This window comes from Botryllus schlosseri, chromosome 1 (genome assembly GCF_051294905.1).
Source record: "Botryllus schlosseri isolate E-star chromosome 1, Bs_hap1, whole genome shotgun sequence".
NCBI lineage: Eukaryota > Metazoa > Chordata > Ascidiacea > Stolidobranchia > Styelidae > Botryllus > Botryllus schlosseri.
The window spans coordinates 7,651,895-7,677,110 of NC_137236.1; the positions used below are offsets into that span (position 1 = coordinate 7,651,895).

General features: G+C 39.8%; 3 protein-coding genes and 1 long non-coding RNA gene across 4 annotated transcripts in view; 1 reads left to right on the top strand and 3 right to left on the bottom strand.

Annotated features, from left to right (window-relative positions):
- The window catches only part of LOC145432815 (intelectin-1a-like), a 31,056-nt gene extending 29,693 nt beyond the window's left edge, over positions 1–1,363 (top strand). The window contains exon 5 of the mRNA XM_080309628.1: positions 1,022–1,363. Coding sequence (XP_080165754.1) covers positions 1,022–1,237 — 216 coding nt within the window. The 3' untranslated portion in view covers positions 1,238–1,363. The remainder of the gene's footprint in view (positions 1–1,021) is intronic.
- Positions 1–11,606, bottom strand: part of LOC145433261 (intelectin-1-like) — a 105,997-nt gene extending 94,391 nt beyond the window's left edge. Inside the window, exons 1-2 of the mRNA XM_080310305.1 lie at positions 11,216–11,606; positions 9,082–11,133 (exon numbers count right to left, since the gene is read on the bottom strand). Coding sequence (XP_080166431.1) covers positions 11,079–11,133; positions 11,216–11,493 — 333 coding nt within the window. The 5' untranslated portion in view covers positions 11,494–11,606 and the 3' untranslated portion in view covers positions 9,082–11,078. The remainder of the gene's footprint in view (positions 1–9,081; positions 11,134–11,215) is intronic.
- LOC145432651 (intelectin-1-like) overlaps positions 4,154–25,216 on the bottom strand; it is a 46,589-nt gene continuing 25,526 nt past the window's right edge. The window contains exons 4-5 of the mRNA XM_080309523.1: positions 5,410–5,632; positions 4,154–4,393 (exon numbers count right to left, since the gene is read on the bottom strand). Coding sequence (XP_080165649.1) covers positions 4,169–4,393; positions 5,410–5,632 — 448 coding nt within the window. The 3' untranslated portion in view covers positions 4,154–4,168. The remainder of the gene's footprint in view (positions 4,394–5,409; positions 5,633–25,216) is intronic.
- On the bottom strand, positions 13,444–20,824 carry LOC145433415 (uncharacterized). Its single transcript, XR_013913096.1, has 2 exons — positions 20,122–20,824; positions 13,444–13,778 (listed from the first exon to the last, which is right to left on the bottom strand). It is a non-coding gene; the product is annotated as an uncharacterized LOC145433415 (long non-coding RNA).

Sequence of the window (25,216 nt, forward strand, 5' to 3'; positions counted from 1 at the left end):
TAAGCGCCATATGACTCTGCAAAAATACTACAAAGAAAACGGACCGTGCCCCCAAGGCGACAGAACAGTAGGCACAGTAAATAATAACGGTCTTGTGTACGAGATAGATACTATGTAGGGATGGTGTGAATGTGAGGTTCACGTTCGAGTTCCGTATGTGAACCCTTGGAATTTATAGGTTCACGATCACAAACGAACATTGGTAGGTTCTGCACTGTGAACCATTTTCATATGTTACAATTTTCACTACATTCTAACATCTTTGTATGAAATTTATTGCATTTAAACTTCAACTGCGAGCCACTCTATGCATGGCGATGGCAGCATGAAAAATCAACACAAAACGAGCCTGCACCTTGATGCGTACCCGCGCAGCTTAGAGAGAACATCAAAAGATATCGATTTTATGGGATTATTATATCATTTGATTGCCCCTGTAGTTACATTTGGCGACGTTTAAAACATAAGTATATGCACTTCAGCATTGTGACATTATATGGCCCGAGTCGTCGCAGGTATCGTGTACATTATTATAGTCTACCAGTTCACTGAAATGTAGGGTCGGAATTAGCAATATGAAGTGACGTGACGACATGAGGTTCACGTTTGTGTTCAGGTTCACACATAACCTTTTTAAAAGGTTCGCATTCACATGAACCTGAACCTTTATTAGGTTCAAATCATCCGAATTACCAAAACAACAACAAATCCCGCCATGTATTTGAATTATCGGGTCTCCTCTCTGTTTCTGGCAAATTAAGTTGGCTTAAAATGTAGTTCATAACAGCGAAAATACATTGTCGCACGATATGATGCTAGAAATTAACGTCAGAGAATTTCGGACACGCCTATGATCAGGTTGCTTTTTTAAATCACCTACAAATAGCTTAAATGCGTTCAATGATGTCACCATGATTTTATAATTGAAGTATGTTACTAAGTTTGAAGTGCTTGATTTATAGTTCTACGGTTCTTTAATTTCTCATATCTATGTATTTTTATACCTACCTATATTTTCCAGTTTCGTGCTATAAATCACCAGAGCGAGGCCTTCGCTCTGTGCCCTGGCGTAAGGATAAAGCCTGGGATGGCAAACGTCGAACACATGTGTATTGGAAGCACCAGTCACGGCGTTGTCGTTTACAAAGGAGATTTTTCGTCTTTCGATTACTCTAATCCCGATTGGGCAGCGTCTACAAAGTTGTACCAGTCATCGGTTTTGATTTTTTATCGCTGATGAGTGCTGATGCTGTTTCCTACATTGAGTGGTGTGAATATTTAATAATCCAAAGTTTTATATACCTACATAACGCAAATTGTTTAATTGAAGATAGCAATACACATAAATTCTTTTGGTTTCCAATGACATTAGTATTATGTGAAGGAATGCCGGAGTGGGGTCGTGCTTGACTATAATTTGCCCATAGGAAGGTACGCCAGAAAAGTATACTCGAGAAGATGAAAAAATACCCACTAAAAAGGCTAAGTACTCGGTATCGTTTGTAAAGTAATATGGGCCGATGTGTCTCATAGATTGTTCCTCGATAACGTTGACTAAAGCGATTTCCCAAGGTGCTGCGTGATCGATGGCGATAGAATAGTGTGATAACCAACTTAGGCGTAATTTAGGAAATAATAGTTTGTGGTGCGATGTGATAAGCGCAACTATCACGTATTCACTACTACTACTAACAATAATAAAGTTCATAATCCTAATAAAAGGCTATAACCAGAGCTATCTTGTTACTAATTTTACCGGTTAATCTGCTGACTCCAGACATTTGTAAATATGCTGAATCCGACTCCAGCTCTAACTTCTAATATTTTCATTCTGTTTTAAGCTCTAGTTCAAGGCATAAAATATATGCCTCACGAATAATTCTGATTACTTTTCGATGTCATCGTACAAAACCAGTTTAAGAAGCAACCGTAATCGCAAGCGGATTCATACCGAGCGAGATAGCGTTATGGTGATTCGTCCGGCATTTTGATCGGTATAGGTCGTGGATACGATCCCCGTGTGGATTCGATCAGTGTGGAATGCTGTATTGTTGTGTTGTATCTGACATAATCTGGTATATCAGGAGGTCTAATCTTTCTTTGTTGAGCTAATGTGTTGCAGTAATTTTGACAACCGCTTATCTTTGATTAATGTCACTGCGTAGGTTTTGGCAAGGTCCAGCGTTGAAGCGACAACTCCGAACACTACAGACTAAACACTTTAGCACCCACACGACTGTTTGGATAAACAATCGTCCTTTAGAAAGTCGGATAAAGCTAAATGAAAAATAGAAAATGATTACCTTCATTGAATTCGTGACATGTTACGGCTAGAATAGCTACGCCAGGGATACTCAATTGACAGACCTTGCAAGTTTTGGATCCGGCCCTTTTCTGGTTTAGTATTCTTAAGTAGAATATTCGGATATAGCAGACAAGCGAGAGACTTGGCATTTATTTATATAGTTTGAATATAGGTATCACACCATAAGTATCAGTACCCCGACGTAAAGGGGTCCGGAAAATCTAGTATCTACGGGTGGATTTTTTAGTTATCATGACAAATGTGCACAACCGAAAAGGTGGGTGAGAATCTACGGGATACTAATTTCTCAGGGTGACTAAAACGAACCCTGCTGATGCTGCCTATTAAACAAACTGACTCCTCCGTGAAGCTGTACTTAATTTATCATGATTCAACTTTGGTCGGTGACGACAAACCACATTTCATTACAATACCGCCTCACTGTTACCCATTGATAAGGAAGAGTGATTCAATAAATAGGTAACTTTGATCAGAAAAAGAAGCTCATTTCTGGACTGAGAGTAGTCATTGGCGCCAGCGCCCTGTTTCCCTGTAATGAAAACTGTCGCGGATCATCAGCGAGAAAAGATAAGGAACATTTGATCTCAAAGCAGTTGATGAAACTGCTTGTTCGAATATACTTCTGGCCTTGTATCAAATTTGTACATTCGAGCCAAGTCAAGTCACTAGTTATATCACGCAAATTTTCACAGTGACGCAAGTCAAATTTAAGTGATCCCAGATTTTTCGATGTTGCGTGAATTTCAAGTCTCCAAATGTCTTCGGTTGGTGTCGTTTGATTGAACTGGCGGTTGAAGATATGCTTATGCATAATGGGCTGACCTCGCCATCCTTCGTCATGATTGGTTCCATCAATTTCCGAACTTCCTGGTGGATATCAGTACCGGACTATTTATGTAAGTCGCTGAGAATGCCGTTTATAGGGTATAATGCTAAATAATATGGACGGCTAATTTAGTTTCAGCGACGTTTATTGACTAAAATGGTGTGTGAAGGCTGTAGGTAATGCCGAACTCATGTGTGAAGCAGAAATTGGTCAAGCGCAAATTTCGGTAAAATGCCGCCTAAGAAAATATCAAATTTGGTTCTCATTGAAGCATAACTTTTTAATCAATAACCATTCATCTGAATATTTGTGCACCACTGCATCCAAAATCACGAAGACGTGTATCGGCCGGTATTGGTTGTCGTAAATAATATTTATTTGCGTACCCCCATACAGCTGTAGACTGATTCAGGCAAGTGTTAGCATCAGGTAATTATGCACAAACGCTCTTGATTGAGCAAATGAATGCATGTTAGCTTTAATGGTATTATGCCTGTGATGAAAAAATGAAGCTGTTTCATCTGCAATGTCGCTGATTTACAGTATCCAAAGCGTAAATGGAAAGGGAAACCTATAAATAAGACATTAGTGTTGATCACATGGTGATTACTGGTGAGGCTGCGATGTTAATAATGGTTTGCGAAGTAGAATGTTTCATGACTTGAATGTCCGAGTCAAGTCATGATTCAGGTCATCATAAATCTGGCATAGGCTACGTCCACCTCAAAACCCTTTCCTTCATAATTTAAGTTGCTGTATAACGCCTTGCAAAGTATTTCTCTTATTCCTGATTCATTATAATTTTATGATACTTGACCGTAATCCGAGCAGAAGTCGTAAGCAATGCTATCATCCTGCACGCTTTTAATGAGGTAGTGGCAGCACGTAGCAGCCAATTGGCACATTGCGCTTTAATGAATGAACACTCAGTTCTATAGATATAGGCCTAGATTGTCATAACACGAATTACACGCAGCACTCAGTTCAGATATAAATATCGAGGTGCAGAGGTGTATTTATCTATAGAAAATTAAAACAGACGACTCTATCAACTTTGTTGACGCTGCCCATGAGGGATTATGCGGCGCATCCATACCGGCAAAATCCCCGAAGTAATCGATATGGCCTTTGTTACTACTCGTGCTTCCAATACACATGTGCTCGACATTCCCTTTTCCCGTTTTTATCTTTACACCGGAGCAAAGAGCGAAAGCGTTTCCCTCGTGATTTATTGCCCGAAACTAGAAAATAATAATTGAATAAATCATTCTTTAATCAAAAAGTATTGTGCGGAGGGTCGACCCAATTAAATGGCGGATAGCCCCAAATCTAAATCTTGACAACAAGGAAGAAAAGTGGTCATGAATTAGTTAGGAAATTTGCCGAATGACCGTTTCGTGACTTTCCTTGTAAGGCTTGGGAACCCTAACGTAGGGTTACCATATTTTGGAATCGGGAAAGGAGGACACTTTTATCAAATAAGAAAAGTTAGTTGATCGAAACTGAAAACAGTCGATCTCGCTATTTTTGCTGTAAAATATGGTCATCACGTTCGTTCGACTCCCGGTTTACTGACTTTTTACTGCAACTTGGTAATGTTGACCAAACAATGTCCTCACTTTCGATCAAACCATGAATTACCTATTGAGCGTCATTTATGCCCATTTTCATTCGAATCTCTCCATTATCTTAACTGTAATAGCTGTAAAGGAGGCCGAATTGCCAAAAAGAAGGACTTTTAGGCGTCATCGTGGGACATCTGCAAAACCGGGAAAATAGAGGACAAACCCTCTTAAAGGAGAACGTATGGTAACCCTACCCTAATGTTGAATGATATGTGTTCATTTTTCCCTATGTGACACATGCGGTGGAATTGCAAAATGCTACGACATATTCACATTCCACTCATCATAAGCTATATTTAAAGAATTGATTGCGATCTTTCATCATGTTTCATTGCTCATTGTGAAAGATGAAAATGATAGTGCACAGGAGACATATGGCAATTATATTTATTTCCCTGATATATTTATTCGATAATTGGACGCATATTTCTCGCTGGTATGGTTTCAACTACACGATGTAATATTACGAGGTTCGGTTACGCAAAATCATAACGCTGAAAGGTTTGACTGCTTAAACGATGCAGAAATAGATGATATATTGCTGACATAAACAGTTTCCTAACCTCCTCCGAACCTTCTATTGGAGAGGCTCTAATGAATCTGGTGGGAAATGATGAAGTAAAAGATTATACTTGCACGTATCCGCCATCGACTTCAGCTCGTGCGCTCGATCCCAGCAAATCAAGATAATACTGTTTGCTGCCTTTTGCCCACACCACTGGTATTGCCGGACCGTTGTCAACGTTTACTTTGTATATGCCGTCTCTTATTTTGAAATGTTGCGAGTATAAATACCCAAGATTTCCTCCGAAAGTCGGTAGAAATCCATTGTTAGTGTAGTATTTGAACAACGCTCTAAATATAGTTCAAACGTGTATTTTAGTTTGGTGCATTCCATTAGTTTCTCGGAGGACCCTAGTCTTACGGGTTCCGCTTGGCGTCAAGACATTCTCAACTATTACTTCACATATGATTAGTGATAACACGCCGGGCAGGGTCATCTTTGGCTGTAGGCAATTTGAAGTGTTTTGAACAAACGCGATGTTTTTACGTCGCAAAGGATAGAATTTGGCAGGTATTATATTAATTGCGATGAGCTGAGAAAAAAAGGGCATCGCGTATCGGTCAAAATTAGTAAATCGCAACAGCTCCAAACTAGCTTTCGTGCGGCTTCAATTGACCCCTGAAAATTTCACAAAATCTAGTAGGCAGTTGTTGTTTGCTTTTATAAATATTCTTCGTCGATTCCTGTATATCAATGCCAAAATAACGGATATCAGTTATGCCTAAGCCGCTCAAGGGAACCGGTAAGAGAATTTCTGCAGACTACGGCGCGTCAACGCATAGGCGAATACCCGTCACATAACTTAATACATTTACATTTTAATAATATATTCATATCGTAAATATATCAAAACCCGAAGCTTTTCGAGCTGTCGACACTCTTCAGGGGCAATTGTCAGCATATAGAGAATTTCAAAAACTTGCATTTAACTACATTGCATACATCCAATTGTGACGTCATAGAAACGAAAACAACATTGAGTACGGGTAAACCGCGAGCACAGCTAGTGGCCAGTTTTTAGCTGAACAAACGCTCCTTCTTCTGGCATAAGCGCGATTGATGGATCTCTATAGGCTGACGATTGCCCCTAAAGAATGTCAGCTCGAAAACCTTCGGGTTTTAATATATATTTATGATATGAATATATTATTAAAATGTATATTAAACTTCTGTACCCTAAAAAGTATCTTCAGAATCTTAATATATCTAGGATTTTACTGGTGACGGACTTTTATATATTGTTTCTGCGAAAAGCCCATGTCCATACAATTTTACTAGCATCACAATAACGGCTGATAGCCAGGCATAAGTTCAATATTACTCCGCATATAATATATTTCCGCTGGAAACCTGTGTGAATATGAATACTGGAGAGCTTTTCACAACTCAACGACACACAACTTAAATTGCAGTAATGATGTGTATTAGCACTTTACAGGTTTTTTCATTGAATACCACTCGCCAGACGCAGCGAACGATCTACCAAACAACATAGAAAAACATGACATATCTACGAACGAAGCAAGAACTCTGATCCACGAATTCTGCAAAACCAAATGGGATTATCACTGGACTCAAATCGACATTGAGTCGCAGTATCGACGAATGTTTTCAAGCATCGATGATCATACGAACATGCCGCGGCTCTCCCGTAGAGAATCGTCCATTCTCATTAGGATGCAAACGGGGCATTGTCGACTAAACGCTCATCTGTATAAACTTGGACTTCATGAAACGGGACTTTGCGACACGTGCAATCAACTAGAGACGCTTGACCATTTTGTTACTTCATGCAATCGCTACGACCGAGCCAGGGTCCATCTAATTCAATCCGCACATAGACACAATATTCCACTTTCGCTTAGCTCGCTTTTGAAAAGTCCTCACACGCTACAATCACTGTTAGACTTTGTTATATTGTCCATTAGAGACTTATAGTTGTATTATTGAACAAAATAGGCATGGTGCAAAAGGCCTCACTTAGCCGAGAAGCACCCCCCTCCCCCTATACATACATACATACTCGCCAATCCGCGTCTGTCGATAGATCGATGCTAAATAACCGTTCCAAGCATAGCCTACTTGCGCAGTTTCATGCTGTTCTATACGTATTCTGATGTTTAAAATGGGCTCCGGAATCAAAAAGGCATGTTAACCATTGGTCAAAACAGATGGCTGGCTGGAAGTTTCCGACTCCTGACCTATACACCAACGCAATCATGGCTGCAAGCAGCATTTAGATTCTATCGACTATGGATGAAATTCATCAACTAATGTAATGAATTATAGTTATTCAACATTCTACTTGCCATTGCTATACGCTAAGCGAATTGAAACAATAACGCCAAGTGGTTCAAAAGTTGTAATGCGCGTAGTAGGCTACTAGTGATAGTGGAAAGACCTCAAGTGGTACGTGAGTAACTGCAACGCGCATATGAATTTGTGAATAAAATTAATAACCAAACCAGGGTTTTAATTTTAAGACTTTACATCCAAGTAACGCTGGGCCTACTAAAATCTAGTTGTACAAGTGAGGAAGGGATGTGTCATGTCAAGGACCGAAACAACACTTCTTCAGCCGCTGGCCAAAAAACGTTGGTCTTGGACCCCCATAGGGTGATTAACCACCCCTCCTCCATCCAGACACCCATCGCCATGGACCTTTTTGGCGCTATATTACCAGCGAGATCTGTTTTACTGTTTTGTGAGCAATTTTATATAGCCTAAACCACGCAAAGAGTGAAAATATTATATAATTATTGATTGAATCGGTCAATATGATCGGCAATTGCATATATATTGCTATCAATTTTTATCTTCTCCCTGCTCTGCCCGTAAATAATACTTGAACAGCTTCGGGTTGACCCGTTGGTAAAATGAATTTGTTACATGATGTTATTTCGGGACCCGCTGACTGCTACCGCTACGTCAAAAGACATTGAAATCTGCAAAACGTACTAAAGTAAAAGATGCACACGATTAGAAGTTGGTATTTTTTCATCGGCAAATAATTAAACACTTAAACATATATGTACCCTATATTGTATATGCATCGAAGTTTTCGGTCAGCATAAGGTCAGTCCTTTTTGGCCAAGGTTTTCTGACTGCCGATCGTTCTGGTACACCTTTTGGAGTCTCATGTACATGGCCTAAAACTATGTATGTCTCGGTACGTCGTGGTGCGGTAATGGCCGACTCCGAAATACTCATTTCTACAAAGTATGCGTATTTTTTCTTGGGGAAGGTACCCAGCAATTTAGATATTTGCCTAGATCAGATCGTGCACAGCGGGTGCGGCAGTTACGGTCCTGGTCTTCTCCCAAGTTCCTTAGACTCTTCAATAAAGTATTGACCTGGTTTATCTACGGCTCAATTTCAGCTTGTGTTAATCAGACTCATAATATTGATCCCCATTGTGAAAACACAAATTGCGCGACAAGCAAAGGGAGATTCATACTCGCTCATCGCATCAAATCGACCGTTTGTTCGACACTAACCTCGGTATCATTTAATTATAGCCAAGCCTACACAGTTGCCTTCACCTTTTTCGATCTAGTAACCCAGGAGCCACCAACTTAAAACGGGTCGCCGGCCATTTTTCGAATTGCCTCGGACTGCCTTAAGGCAATATCAAGATAATATTTTACGCAGTTTAATGACCACGTTTTACATCCATTTCATCAGTATAGCGCAGTGTTCTCTGACATGGGCAACGAACATAGCTATACTACAATATAACAGTGTTGGGATCAAGTCACTACCTTCGAGTCACGAGTCATTTCGAGTCATTGCACATTTTGACTCGAGTCAAGTCAAGTCAATCGATTTTCGAAAGTGACTCGAGTCAAGTCAAGTCACTCGATTTTTGGAGGTGACTCGAGTCAAGTCGAGTCAAGTCAAGTCAAGTCACGAGTCAAGTCACTATTCAAGTCAAGTTGCCTTTTCGAAGTATATGGCATGCTTACGTCATTGCATTTTGCTAGCTGTCAGAAATAAAGATTGAGTGGTCATTTATTCTGGACTCATGAACGAATATAGAGTTAAATATACACGTAAGAAGGCGCTTTAGTGCTCATATATACGTAGAAATGCTAAACTACATAAGTAGTAGCGTAGCCTCGGATTGTAGTTACCAGCTAAAATAGAGAATAGAGAAACAATACATTACCCAGTTACAAATTGATATGATAAAATTCGGGCCTGCCCTAATGGCTGAGGACTATAGAAACTATGTTAGAATTCAATTTCAATAAAACAAGTTTGGTTAAGTTAAGAACAGAGAACAGAAATAGACATTTTGCTATTAAATTACTTTACTATACTAGTTTACAACAGCGTCAGCTGTAAGCTTCGATCACTTCGTTTCCGATCACTATATTTATGTGAGAACAATGGAGGTTCCAGTAAAAAGCACAATCATTGAATGATTGGTCGCTCTCACGGGTTACACCAGCGTTTCGCGTACAATCCGAACATATGCAAGAAACAATGATTTTTATTGACGTCGATTGCTTGATGACTCGAAATTGACTCGTGAATTTCGCTCCGAGTCACGAGTCAATCCACATTTCTGATACGCCGAGTCAAGTCAAGTCAAGTCATTTTAGCAAAGTGACTCGAGTCAAGTCAAGTCATACGAAAAAGGTGACTCGAGTCTGACTCGAGTCAAGTCATGACTCGAGTCATCCCAACACTGCAATATAAGTAATATTTGATTAAAGGAATTCGAAAACAACAAAAATATAATCATTACAGTTTCATTTTGGTTGTCGCTATGAGATGAGCACGATACCTACAACGATTTTCAGCAACTAAGGAATAAAAATTGGGGCTAACGATATACGCTACCACAGCTGAAAGACCGTCTACTCCGGAAAAGCTTAATCTTGTGGGGAAGCCCTAAGCAAGAGGTGGCCAACCCGCGGCGGTAGAAAGGAATTTGTATGTTTATGTCAATTAGTATGTGTTGACGGCCGTCGACATGCAAATTTTATTTACGAATGAACTATTAAATTATTGTGAGATTTTGATAAAAGTTGAAATACCTTATAGAAATACAAACTTGGAACTGTGCGTTCCTAACGAAAGAAATTTATTTCTGGTACGCTCGGGCGATTCCAATATCGCTCCACTAAACCGACAATCCTGATATGAGGTCAAGAAATAGCATTCAATGGTTAGCAAAACTAATAACAATTCACCAAAGTTGCATCATCATTTATGACTTGTCATAAATTTTCGATAACACTCCTTTCATCAACTCTACCGGTGAATCTGATCACATGGGCTGAGAAGGAATAAATATTTGATGGAAATATGTGAAACTAGTAACATTAACGACGAAATTCATTCGTGAATTCGAAAAAAATTCTCGCGCGTTGCGTGACCATTTGGCATCCAGTTATTTAATTGAGATTACATTCGCTGGAATGCGGCCGTAACAGCAAAAAGATTGGCCGCTGCTGCGGCCTAGGCAGTTTTCTAAGCGTCTCGATCTTGGCGGTGTCTGGGCTGATGGATGCTGGTTGAATGCTAATGTTATCACTGAAGCAGTTTTAGCTGGAGATGAATGTTGAGGTTGGGAACTGGAAAATAGCTTATTTCGAAACAGCAACAACAACAACAACAACGATAATTCGAAATAGATATCAATTTCAGCATTCAGCCGAAATTTCGGATCAGATCGTGGCCGCTAAATATGGCCTTGCAGACGCGTGTAGGTGATCCCTGTAGTATTCAAAGTTGCTGTCGAGAAAACAAGGTAGTACGGTGTAACGTGAACATACACGTGCTAAAAATGAAATGAACATGAAAACAGTTTGGGAAGCACTCCATTGTACGAACGAATATGAAATGTCTCAGTGTGTACTTACCGATTTTTGATGTCAGGCAATGGAGTGACATTCGGGACATGCCAGATCATGATGTCACCGGCGTACATACTGAAATAGCCGGGGTTTTTGTAGTCGTCGCTCGTAGCTGATGCGGGTATCCCATAAGTCGCACGGTTTTCCCAGAATCCATCACCATGTGGGTGTAGAGCAGACACGCCTTGCTCGCTGAACCAGCGATCACCAGGAGTACATCTTCCTTTCATGTTATTTTCATGGATCGAAGCAACTAGATTCCAGCCTCCACCTCCCACCTCCATGTCGCAGTATGTGTGGAAGACGTTTCCCTGTAAGAAAAGACGCCAGCGCGTGCTTATTATCCCCAACAAAGTTTAACATTCAAATTACAGACTTTCGAAGAAAAGTGAAAATTTACCATTTACGCTCGGGGAATGCACGAATCGGACTTCTACTTACGCCCCAATCCTGAGCTTTGTCGCGTATGACCAATGTATTCTAAGTCTTAGCCTATGGAACGTTGCAACACCTCAGCGTAGCAAATCTGCATGCTTACGATTTCTTTGTAGGGGAGATGTGGTACCGATGGATCAAAAATTACAAAATGATCTCTGGCCCCCAAATGTTAAGCCGATAACAACAAATCTTTTGCTAGCTCAATACTTTGATACCAGCTCTTCCTACCGCGGCTATATTCATGAATATCCCCCTTCTCAAAACATATATTAAGGTTCAAAATTTGTTACTCGAGCGTAGCATCGGTCCCCATTGGGTGGGTCCAAAGGAGCATGACTCGAGGACCTTTGAGACATACGTTCAAAAACTCATAGATGTTCCAACTTTTCTTCCGTGTACTATAATCTAACTGATATCAAGTCGAAGAAGAATGTTTGGTTGCCACCTTGGTAAATTAGAATAAATATTAACTCATACGTTGGCAGAACATGAAGTTTCGATTTAGGCTCGAACTTACAAATTTGAGGGTACATACCATAGCCTAAATATTTCTCGTAAGTCGACATTTTGACTTCAAAATAGCTCGTTGAAGCGATAAAATACCACGGGGAATTATGAAATTCAGACTCCGTGGGAAGGAGTGTTTCTGTGGTAGCATGATTACTAAGTTCAACTATTTTGCTTGATTTGGCTGTTATCATCGACTCCCGACGCTACAAATTTCGCAATCAAGAATATATCGAATAAAATTTATATGTGTCGCTATATAGCCTGATGCAAGTCCTACGCTTCACAATAAAAACCATTGCTGATTTCTTCGTGTTGAAGGTTACAAAGAAAATTGAATCAGTCGATATAAATTTATTTTATACCTCCCAAAACAGAAAACATCCGTCTTAGACCCATTTAATCGCGCAGGAAAAATTTATTTGCATGTAAAGAAAGATTCTGCTGGCAATCAATCCGGATTTTAGTGGTTCTTTTTCAGAAAAAGATCAGCATTCATGGCAGGCTTTTCAATCATAATTTTAGGTTTATTCTATCGGTTACCCATGACTACTCTTCCAACATTTAATGAAAATTTTAAGAAAGATATCACATGTAGTATTTAATAAATTTTTATTTCAAGTAGGGTTACGATATGTCCTCCTTCAGTCAAATTGAAAGTCTCCTCGGAGGACGCCTAAATGTCCTCTTTTTTGGGAATTTGTCCTCATGTTTCAGAATTTTTTAAAATGCGATAAAAAACTTGACTCTGGCGCAGCTAACGCCGGAGTTGGGAAAGCAATCTAAAAAATTACGTCGTGGGAGTAAAGATGGAAAAAATGACATTTTTTTAGTCAACACAGTACCATTGGTCGCAAAATTTTCAAAATTTTCTCCAGTTTTTATTTCGGTACTAGGGCTTTCAGAATTTTCGAAATGTGTCCTCTTGTTCGGATCTCGAAATATGGTAAGCCTGTCTAAAACTTCTATATATTCTACTTTTTGTCCCACGGTATATAGAAAAAGAAATAGATTTGGCTTCGTTCCAACTTAAACGCGGAACGCTAGGGCAACGATACCTCAATTCCCTATCTACTACCATACCAGGCATTGAGCAAATATCGTAGACTACATCAATGTACATGGCCTGAAAAGATTTAGTTTTGTACATTTGCTTCCGTTTTGAATCCAGATTTAGTAAGTATGCATTGTCATGTCGGAGCTTTACGAATGTATCAACGAATGAGTGAATGTATCCATTTCCAAATTGAATCTTTGAATTGAGACAGTCATCAATTCACTCAATCTCATTTTGAGACGGCAGTATGCACAATAATGCCAACAACGAAGCAGTCCGATGAAAGGTCTGTCAATGTTTTTAGTTTATACGATCAATATGAAGATTTTTGAATCTAATAAAGTTTTGATAACAAGAGTCGTAATGAGTCTGTTACTAGAGAGAAGTATCGCCTAGATGAAAATTACCATTGCGTATTCGCATTGCACCTGGAGCAGAAAATTATCGTTATCGATCTAATACTTGCTTCCTTGTCGACGATGTAGTATAGCCCGTTCTTAACTGCAGAATTATGTCCCTTCAATCCTTTACAGCTCTGAGCTGGATTGTTATTTGAGCCGAGTGGATCTGCGAAATACCGATGATTAGAACGTTGAAAGGTTACCGCAAAATAAGGATGGTTCGAACTTTCTGTTCACGAACATGTTCGCTGTGCTAATATTAATATTTCCGAGGTTCACGCTCACAAAGAACTTTCGTAGGTTTTCCCCCGCGAAATTATTGTTAATATTATAGATAGTTGAGAAATAAGGTGACGCTGAGGTCTGATGTAACACGTGCAAGGTTTATCGTGAAATATATGAAATTGCCTATATGTCAAAGGGGCGGATTGGTTACAGCCAGTGACATGCGCTCAGGATATACAAGTGGTGCATTTTGCTTTTCAGATTCATATCACTCTTCGCAAGGCGCTGACAGAATGAAAAACTCAGCAATAAACGAGCGTGCACCTTGCCAATTTCTAAAATTATTTGCTCGAAAGTTTGCTCGGAATATTCAGTTCCGTTTGTGAATCTTTAGTGACTATATGCTGTGAGCTTTGCACGCAATCACACAAATAGAAAGAACGAAACACACTAAATGTTGGAAGTCAGATAGTTGTGCTTTGTCAATCAATCAATTATTTACATCAACGAAATTGATTTGAAGAATGCTTCGCTGAATAATGTGAAAAATAAAATCTAGCAGGTGTTCGGGATCTATCTTGATCTGATATCCTTATTGGAAACCCGATTGGATTGTTGGCTACTGTACATTGTGTGTAGTGTACAACTTGTTCTTGAGATAATATCTTCCGAAATTATAGAAACCAGTATATCACCCTTAAAGGACATCTTTATCGGTGTAATCGACTTTCCATTATTTGGTAGAGATATTTTCATAGATTTTGAAAATATATGTCTTCTTGTCAGAATATGGGTATTTTTCAAGATATTGAGCGTGAAACAGCAACCCCCGTTGAAACGACTTAAAATCGCTCGACCGTCTGATGACGTCAGACGTGCTGTTTTGTTTTTGTTGCTCACTAGTCGAGTGCCGTGGCATACGGGGGCTCGAATGACGCCTATACAGAACCTAAAGTTTCGTTGAAAACGTTTCCCACGAAAGAGTCTCAACCCATGGGACACGCTGGGAGAACGTGGAAAGACTGGATGGGAACGCCGGAAAAATCATACGCCTTCAATAGCTGTGTTTTGTGTTCCAGTCATTTTGAACAGGAATGCTATGAACGTACTTCACAGGCAAGCAGGCTTTCGATGCAGTAAAGTAGAGCTAGCGGCACTTTATTTTAATGAGGACGTGTTAAGGAAGCATCGGGTAAGTTCAGATGTAACACCTCTTTATTTGGTGAAATATTACGAGTACAAGAAGGGATGCTCAGTTCAGAAAGTTCTTCAGGATGCCACGTCAGCGAAAACTATATTGCCATGTGTATTACTCCCATAGTCATTAAATGCGCTATTGATTTCTATATTTAGACTACTGTGAGAAACTGATTGCCAAAGTCAAGCGACGTGTCAGGTTTGGATTGTCTTTGGAGAGGACACTAATACCTCCACCTCTTTTATCACTGTCAGAAAAAGCAGAGAGAAGTGATGCAATCAGATCTCACAGGCGAAACAGATACCACCGCAATTGAAATTTGGACCCTTTTCTTTTCTCTTCAATTCATGCTATTTGTAAATGTACATTGTGGTACTGGTACATTGTGGTTCTGGTACATTGCATGGTACATTGTACCACTGGACAAAGGCAAAAGAGTTGTGTACCAGGGATGGTGTGAACCTCCGAAAGGTTCAGGTTCGTGTGAACGCGAACCTTTTTGAAAGGTCATATTGTCATATTGCTGATTCCAGCCCTACATTTCAGTGAAGTGATAGCTTATATTATTGACCACATAATGCCCCAATGCTGAAGTACGTATTGACGTTTCAAACGACGCCAAATGGGGCAATCTAATGATATAATAGTCCCATAAAATTCATATCTTTCGTCGCTTTGCCAACAATTTCGACGAGGAGTTGCAAGGAAATATACGCCTCAACGGTCTAGGCAAGACCATACAATGTATTCGGCGTTTGAGTATTGCTATTGCTTGATATTGAGCGGAGTGCATAACGGGTTTTTGTGCTTGCTACCGATATTACCCCATCAAAAATTTATACAGCAGTAGCCAACACCCCAATCGCACGGATTTTTTTTATGATACAATAAACATATGAAATCAAGATTGACCCGATACGCCTGCTAGGTTTTTACATTAGACAACGACATCAATTTCGTTGGTTGGTTGAATAAGCATTATTCGCCAACTACTTTTGCATGCTACATGTAGTGTATTTCACTCTTGATGTTGTGTGATTGCGGGTCAAACTCACAGCAGAGAGTCACTAAATAATCACAAACGGAAAGCTGAATATTTCGAGCAAACTTCTGTAACAAAGCAAGTAAAATATTTGAGATTGGCGGGTGCATGTCCGTTTGGTGAGGTTCATTTTTATGCTGCCAGCGCAATGCATAGAATGGAATGGTGCGAAGTTGAAATGCAAAGACTTTCAACGACAGATGTTATGATGACGTGAAAATGGTGATCTATGAAAAAGGTTCACAGTGCAGAACCTACCAAGGTTCGTTTGTGTACGTGAACCTCCAAATTCCTAAGGTTCAGGCACAGAACGCGAACGTGAACCTCACGTTCACACCATCCCTATTGTGTACTGTACTAATACCGATAATATTTACTAACAACAGTAAATGTTGAATACTACTATTATATCAACGGAGGTGGTCAGTGATGAAGTAGCCTACTTCTACTTTTTGAAGTACTTCATGTGAATTTTGCCTACTTGAACTACTTATTCAAGTGCTTATGCATTCATACAACTTATACTTGAGAGTTTATGAGGTCAAACTAGGCCTAAACCTACTACCCATCGGCGTTGCAGCCGTGGATTTCAGCACTGCGCTATCTCGCCACTGGTGTCGTAGTGTTGTAATTTCTTAAGCGCCCTTTTTCTCTCATGAAAAATAGGTCCCGTCAAAATTGGACTATTTGAAGTTAGTGCGGTGAAATGTACCAACAGAAATTATATAATGATGGTACAAAATTACACCGATGATGACGTCAAACTGATTCCGTATGATATTCAGTACTATCATAAGAAATTTGGATGTAAATTATTTGTTTACTCCAAATTGTCGTATTAGAAAATAGGCAATAGGTCGTTCATGAGGTGTCATTACTTTCCTCAAATTTTGCTATCAAGAATTCTTGATGCAATACACAATGTCGCGTGGAAGTCCTCAGCCTATTCTAACATTCTAAAACACAAACGCATGTGTTGTGTAAAATTGGCAATTTTAATACTAGCAACGGGTTTCTTGATTCAACAGTATATGAAGAATGGTCTAGCTAGAGCAGTGGTTCCCAACCTTTTCATCCTAATTCCCCACTTCCGATTTATTCCGAGCCTTCATTCCTCACCTAAAATCTCTATATCCATATCTACCTCTAAAGTGCTACCTCCAATAAAATTTTGCAAGACTTTGCTTAGTTAAGATCAGGGCTGTGGAGTCGGTAAATTTTACTACCGGCTCCGACTCCGACTCCACACATTTTCAATATACCGACTCCGACTCCGACTCCTGAGTCTATAAACGTACCGACTCCGACTCCTGGGTCTTTAAACGTACCGACTCCGACTCCGACTCCCGACTCCGACTCCAGTATTATTACCTATTTACTTCGAAAATTATCTGTCACATTGTCGGTTGAATGACTATCATACAACCATTAAACATAAGCAAACATATGATTAACGGTGGCATGCTAAATTGTTTCATTGTGGCACAGCTAGAATTATCCACTATGCAATTAACATGAAAGAAAGATTTGCTAAATATCCTTCCTTTTTCAAGTTTTTATAACATGGACTCTCTAATATCATGTATGAATCATTCAAATATGGCCGATATCCAATCCTGTACAATAAAAATGTAGATAAAAATCGAAGTGTAGCTCTTATGTATGAGTCAACAACTAATAAAAAGATTGAACCTACTAATTTTGTCATTACTACTAATAGACATTGGTCATAAATGGAATTTAGTTAAGTAGTCAAAGACCATAGCCTATGTCTAGTCTACATGTACTTAATCAAGTATTCAAGGATTGGGACTTGCAGTCTTTCTTAATCATTTGTTCGGCCCAAACAGCTAAGCTACACTGCAAATATTCTTAATTTCTTCAAGTGGGAATCATCGTTTGGTCATATTTACATCATTTTTACAATTTTACAAAACCAGCCGATGCATTTGCTCTCTGTCACAGTATCATGGTATAATTCCAAAAATTGCATCAATTTTGACTGCATCGCGAAAACGCATATTGCGATTTTTTCCCCTGTGCAACTGAGTTGTAATTCGCAAGAAATGTCTAATTTTATCTATATCAGGGGTGGGCAAACAAGACTTACATTAATACGCTCTAAAATTGATAACAATATGTCATGCAACTGAGCAGTGCATAACCAGGCAAGATAATGACTGCATTATATCAATAAATATGTTGCTAACATACATTGGGGTCCCATCTGTATACATTATACAACTGGGCTCATTTGGCAAGGACAGGATTATTCGACGTTTAGACATAGCAAAATCGACGTCATCCGCGTCAGTGGTGTCTTACAAAAGCCTAGAGGTGGGCCGTGCTATAAGTCGGCAGTTTCGGAAAATAAGAAGAATATCGGCCTGGTGTAAATGACCATAGTACTCGACAAGCACCATGAATTCCCCAAAAACAAAATAGCTAAATCGACGGTATGAGTGAACATGCCTCTATCGTTTTGTACAAATGTTTTGTCGACGATCTCGCTGAGAGTGCACAAGCGAAGCCGTTTGTTCGATGACACGTTATCTCCTAATTGCAAATATAGTTAGACTCAATTCTGTGAATAATATGTATTTATAATTTTCAGAAGGAGGCTCAAATACTGTATGCAAGAAATCTAGTGACAATGAATCATGCGAAGTACCGTGAGAAATTTCAAATCAAATAAATCTGCTATGAAATATTCTACTTTATGGTCATATACGAAGATCTGGGATAAATGTGGCTGGCCCCTGGATACGTCAATCCGTCAGAACTGTTGTTTTAGTCATCATCAAATTTCGCGGTCATGCTAATCTAATTTTGGTTGGCCTTGTAATTTTACCTGATGTCATTAATAATTTCGAGAATTACCTCGCAGGCCACACCTAATTTTCTCGTGTGCCAAATTATGGGCCTGCGTGCCGCGGGCTGGCCGCACCTGATCCGTATGGTTAATAATAACAGTGATTGGTGATACATAAAAATTCCAGTGAAAATTCTCTGAAAGCAAATGTTTTCATGATAGAGAAGTTGGAGTCGGAGTCGGAGTCGAAGTCAGGGTAATTCTCACCAACTCCGACTCCGACTCCAGTCAGTATTTTCCCCACGACTCCGACTCCAGCTATTATAGTTTTCACGACTCCGACTCCATCAAGCGAAAATTACCCAGACTCCGACTCCACCGACTCCGACTCCGACTCCACAGCCCTGGTTAAGATCCCAGGAATTGATCAGCACACAGTAAAATAAGGCAGCGGTGAACTGGTAACCGTAAACGCACCTCCGTAAATATATGTATCCACCCCGGTGCGCAGCCAACAGAAAAATAGGAGGGGTTGGAAAATTTTCCAACTGTTGCGGGGTAGCATCACTTTGCACACGTAAATGCCGAATAATACATGAGTCAGATAAACTTCCTGATGTTGAGAAACTCATGAGTGCGATATATATATAAGCCGCCATAAACTACACTTTCGCACAATACTAAAAGAATTTGAAATAACATAAATATGTAATTTCATATGTAACGAGTCCGGATGTGGTATAAATTAGCGAGTCCACGATCTCCATTGAATACATGTTCAGCAATATGAGCTCTTATTACAACGAATCAGATTTTTTTTATCACTACATTTCGTGACCGATGATGGTGTACAAATGAATAAAGACATTTATGGAGATCGCGTTTAGCTATCCGGGCGATTCTCGCTAATTAGAGGCACTGATGATATGAATCGCTGAGTTGCAAATGAGCTATGAAATATTCGGTCGGCATTTCAAAACGACATTTACTAAAGGAGAATATGACTGTAAAGATTTTTTCAAAAGTGAGTCCATTCCCCACCAGAAATACCGAAATTCTCTACCAGAGCGGAATTCCCCGCCGATTGGGAACTAATGGTCTAGAGAGCCCGAGATGCCCCTTTACCTCTTTGTTTTATGACCGCAGACAAATAGAAACTGCTTTGGATGCGAAAGAATGAAATACCTATTGACTGCAAAGCGTTGAATAAATTATTTAGTGTCGCAACATACCGTGTTCTTTGGTGTCCTCGCATTTCCCGGCAAGAAACATCAGCGCAGCCAGAAGACCGACTATTGTCGACGTCCTGGCTTCCATAATTAGCGAAATAATTTCCTTTTATACTAATTATCTGCAATATATGTGTGATACAATTTCAGGGACATATCGGATAGTCGGCGGACCGGATATGGGAAAATAAGTACTTGGTGGGCCGGATTTTTGAGTCGATACATTAATTGCGAATTTATCCACCTTGACAAGGAATAAATCGTGTTTAATGCAAACTTCGTGTTTAAAGCATAGAGACCAAAAACACTATTCAACGAATTTATTCCGTAATGGACTTTAATAGTTGTTGAGGTCGATGGGACATTTGTGGTCGATCAACGCTTTCAAGTTCTTTCAACTCTGACTGCATCTCGGACGTAGAACCCCTCAGAAAACACTACACGAAAACATCGGCTAGATTGGAACGCAGCTTTGTCGTTGTCTAGTGTTCATGGTTGAAAGAGTTTTCTCGAAGATGTATGTGGATCCGAGGGTCACATCATCATGTAAGACCGGAAAGTGTCTGCGGGCCGCTTAAAATCCCGTCGCAGGCCGTATGTTGCCAGCCTTGGGATTACATCGTGTAGGCGTTATTCCATATCAATATCTATCAACAGCAACGCCTGACATACATGCTAACGCTGATCGACTTAGCGACCGGAGACCTATCAGAACCACGTATTTAGAGTAATTGTGAATATTGGTCATACGTTTAATAGACAGTGGGAATGTTTGCTAAACAAGCTTCGTTTACGAACTTAGTTAAGGCTAAAATGAAAGTTAACGCTTTTCACGTCACTATAGACTAGTGCCGGCTAGATCTACTACCGACACTACCGCGTTATTCACAAACGAAGCATCCCCGACAACGGTTTGGTCATTTATCGGGGTAAATGAAATGTTTGTTTATCGACATCGTTGATAAGTTTATTGACTTCTCTGTAGACCTCTTCTTCATACAGCATTATCAAAGTATGGTTGATGAGGACAAACACTTTTTGAAAGCTACATTAGCGGCTATACAGTTACCTATGGATTACCCCAGTCAACAAAATGGGAAGCGATCGCCCGGCGTATTTTGGGCATTCGATGTCAAACTGATGCTTCAAAAGATACACTTTTCGCACTTCAGCTTCATACTCATTAACCCTTTAGTTGCCTTTCATTAACCCTATCGCTACTGCAGCTTACAACCGCTAGTAACCCTATATCGCTACCTGAATCATTGTTGCTTTCTGGCAGATATCTTAACCCTATGTTGCAAGACATCACAATTTGACAATATTTTTCCATTATCGTGTTAGTTATAATAAGATCAACCACGAGCATACATTCAAAATACCGGTCAAATACAAACAGACAGTCAAATAAAATGCATAAAACGACACATTGATTTCAGTCGAGATACGGAGATATGTTCTTTCCGGAACAGGTTTGATACAACTATTCCTGTTCTTGAATTGAAATGCAGACAAAATCTGGTTTATCGAATAAGTCTGTGCCTTGGCGCGAAGTATAGGGTCAAGGCAACGCGGTGCTACCATCACCAGCCAGCTCACTGTGTGGGACGCTAACTTCTTTCAGAGCCCAACTGTGAATGACAAAACCCACGTTTAGACTTGGCTTGGCCTCTGATATCTGGGTAATTCCACTGGTCTTATATTCATCGATGTACAGAAAGCGAGATATCATTAGTAGTGATAATCGGCTGATCAAGGACATTGTCGCTGCTGGCTGAACCAATTCTTAGAGAACGATATTTTATGAACTGTTGCCTTCGCCAACGCTGCATTTCTTTCAATTCACCATCAGACGTATACAGATATTTGTGCATATCGCAGTCACTTCATGGCTTCAGTCTCCATCGTAAAATAAAGGCTAAATATAGCAATAAAATAACTCGTAGATTACCTGAAATGAGTGTCACAAATTTTAATCAGAAATTATTACAAGATATAGTATTTGGCTGAACAGTTGAAATGGCAACCGTTGTAACGATTGTAAATTCAGTCACGGATAATGCAGACAGAGAAAAAAGATGGTTGAGTATATCGCATGTTTCGTTAATATACCTAGCCTACATTAATGAATGCACTAACAAATGATGTCAAAGCCATAATCACAACACGTCAAGATTCAGCGCGCGGTAACGATACTCTTCCGCGGTTTAGCATTAAAATGTGTATCAACAAGCCCGTAGTACGCAAACGGTCAGGGCACTTGACACGTATCACGCTGTTCACTGCCGCCAACCTGACACTTCAGGCTACGGAAAAGTCAAAGTCAGCATTTATATCAAGTCCTATTTTACAAGCCTAACACAAACAAGCAATTAATATGACTGATCTACTATTCGAAACATCATGTGACTACCAATACACATCTAAGCAAGCATGTAAAAAAACTCAAAAATAACCCGAACAATCTCTTGCCCCAATTATCTCAACAAAGAACTTCATTCATATTCCCCTCCATCGCTACAGTCTCCGAAATACATTTCGCCGGTACGGACGATAATTCAAACTTTAAGTGTGCAGCGGTAAACAACATCCGACGACTTATGACATCACAATCGCTCCACGCTCAAGTGCTCACGAACCTGGAAAAGCCAGGCAGAAGAAACGTCACGGTGAAGCCGCGTGATAATCAAGCACAATTTGATTGGTTATTACGCTGACACCAATCTCGCTGGCCGACCGAGGGAAAGGAGAACAATCGATCTTCTGAATTAGAGAGCGATCAGTTTTTGTACATCATAGGCGCCGCCTCGCTGTAGTGTCAAAACGGTTGCGTTCACTTCTCTCCTGCACTTTCTTCGCCTGTTTCGGCATTGAATGTACACACTTTTGTTGACTGGTCATTGTCCTAGCAGTAAAATCCGGAATGGATAACGAATTACCAATTGCCAATTTCCATGAAAAGGAGGACAAATCCTCCTAAAGGAGGACGTATGGTAATGCTACCTCACTTCATCTCATGCCTGACCGTTTAGAGCAGCATGGAGACGGGATGCGTTCATAAACCTCTAACACTTGACAAGAGACTGTAGAGTCGGTCTGTCTCGGGTTCACACACCTCATGCTTAACGATTGTTTTTCACATAGCACGAATCAGATGCGCAGCGATGGATCCATAAAGAAAAACGAAACTTAAATGCGCTTTTCATTTTCAGGGCGCTCATGAAATACTACACAAACAACGGATTCCTACCAACCTTCGGTGGCAATCTTGCAACTTAGTACTCTGATCATTACCAAATAAGACACGGGCAATATGTGAAAAACGTTGACAACGGTCCAGCTATACCAGTGGTGTGGGCAAAAGGAAACTCGGACTATTATTTGAGTATGCTGGGTCCGAGATCAAGAGCTGAAGTTGATGGCGGATATGTGCAAGTAAATTAGTTCCATCCTGAGTCTTCTAACCAGTGGGAGCTTTCTCTATTTGCACCTGCATTCAGTCGACTATTCAGTGTTCATGCATAGCATCAATTTGTCCATTCATTTGTCAACGTAATCAAGAAAGACGACACGGGGATTATAGATGATTTGACAACTGACGAAAGTAAGTTCAAATTGTGTCAGAATGGTTATAAGTAGGCTATAGGGCGATTTTTTGGTCATATCAAAATAAGTCAAAATTGTCGCGGTAAGTCACAAAATTGTTTATAGTAAGGGAAACTTATGAAAATCTGTGAACTATATTGTTACCAAACAATTTCTTCACCAATATGTTTGTTAAGGTGTGTAATAACATGTGTTAAAATGTTGAAGTTCAACTCTTGTGTGAACCCCCCCCCCCAAAAAAAAGCTGTTAAATTTGACGAATTAAAAAAAAAATTAAAAAAAATTAAAAAATCTTTATCGCCCATAAGTAACTTAGGACGTGTTTAATAATGGTTTTCCGTGATTCTCAATTGATTGTTAACACTTATAATTCACTACAGGCTCTGCTTTGTGAATTTGACGAATTAAAAAATAAATAAATAAATAAATAAAAAATCTTTATCGCCGATAAGTAACTTAGGACGTGTTTAATAATGGTTTTCCATGATTCTCAATTGGTTGTTAACCCTTATAATTCACTACAGGCTCTGCTTTGTGAAAAACGCCACACCCACTTTTATATTCATGCACAAAATCGTCTTTATTTTGCATAGCTATGTTCATTGTTCAGTGAAGAGGTAGCCTATTTCACATGCACAATATCAGACATTTCAACAGCCATTGCCTATACCTTCTTCGGACTCAACATCATCGTAACTGCAATTATTGCATTATAGGGTCTTTACATACTCCACAGGCTGAAATGCACGTGCTGACCTCATTCTTCTTGCAGCTGTATATTCGGTTGTTTCAATCTTTGCAATCAGGCTCATATCTATGCACGCCTATTGTCCATCCGTAATCGCTGGGGTTCGGAGACAAGTTCTGTAAATGAATCAAATCCCGGGTCTGCAGGTACTCGCTGAGTGAACGTTATGAAGCTGCACCCTCTGTTAGAGGTTTTTTTCTGGTTTTATCACTCCTGTCGCTGTCTTCCTTGAGAACATGTTGTATGTTTTGGTGAACTGCTCTAACCATCAAAGACCACAATGACATTCTGAAAGCAACGGCCCAGATACCAGAACATGTTGCATGTTTTGGTGAACTGCTCTAACCATCAAAGACCACAATGACATTCTGAAAGCAACGGCCCAGATACTGCACGTAGCTTGGGTAATTGTTGGTAATTACCTGTCTGACGTTGACCCCACTTCACCATGTACAGAAGCCATCCATCATCAATTATGAGGGTCCAGCATGGTTGATTAGTCAAATCAAGTGGTTCAGGGCCTACAAGGTTGTATTCGAACATTTTGCCTTGGTAGCCTTGTTCATCTTCTGATTTTTGTTGCTGAACAGGGACAGCGGGAAAGGAGTGAACTCATACTGTAAGCTTGTCGCAACATCCATATCCCGCAGGGTGAACATGATCAGTCGGTTGAACAACTTCAATGAGTCAATGTGAATGTTTTACTCCTAAACCTTAGGACATTTTCTTTGCGATGGCAGCGCT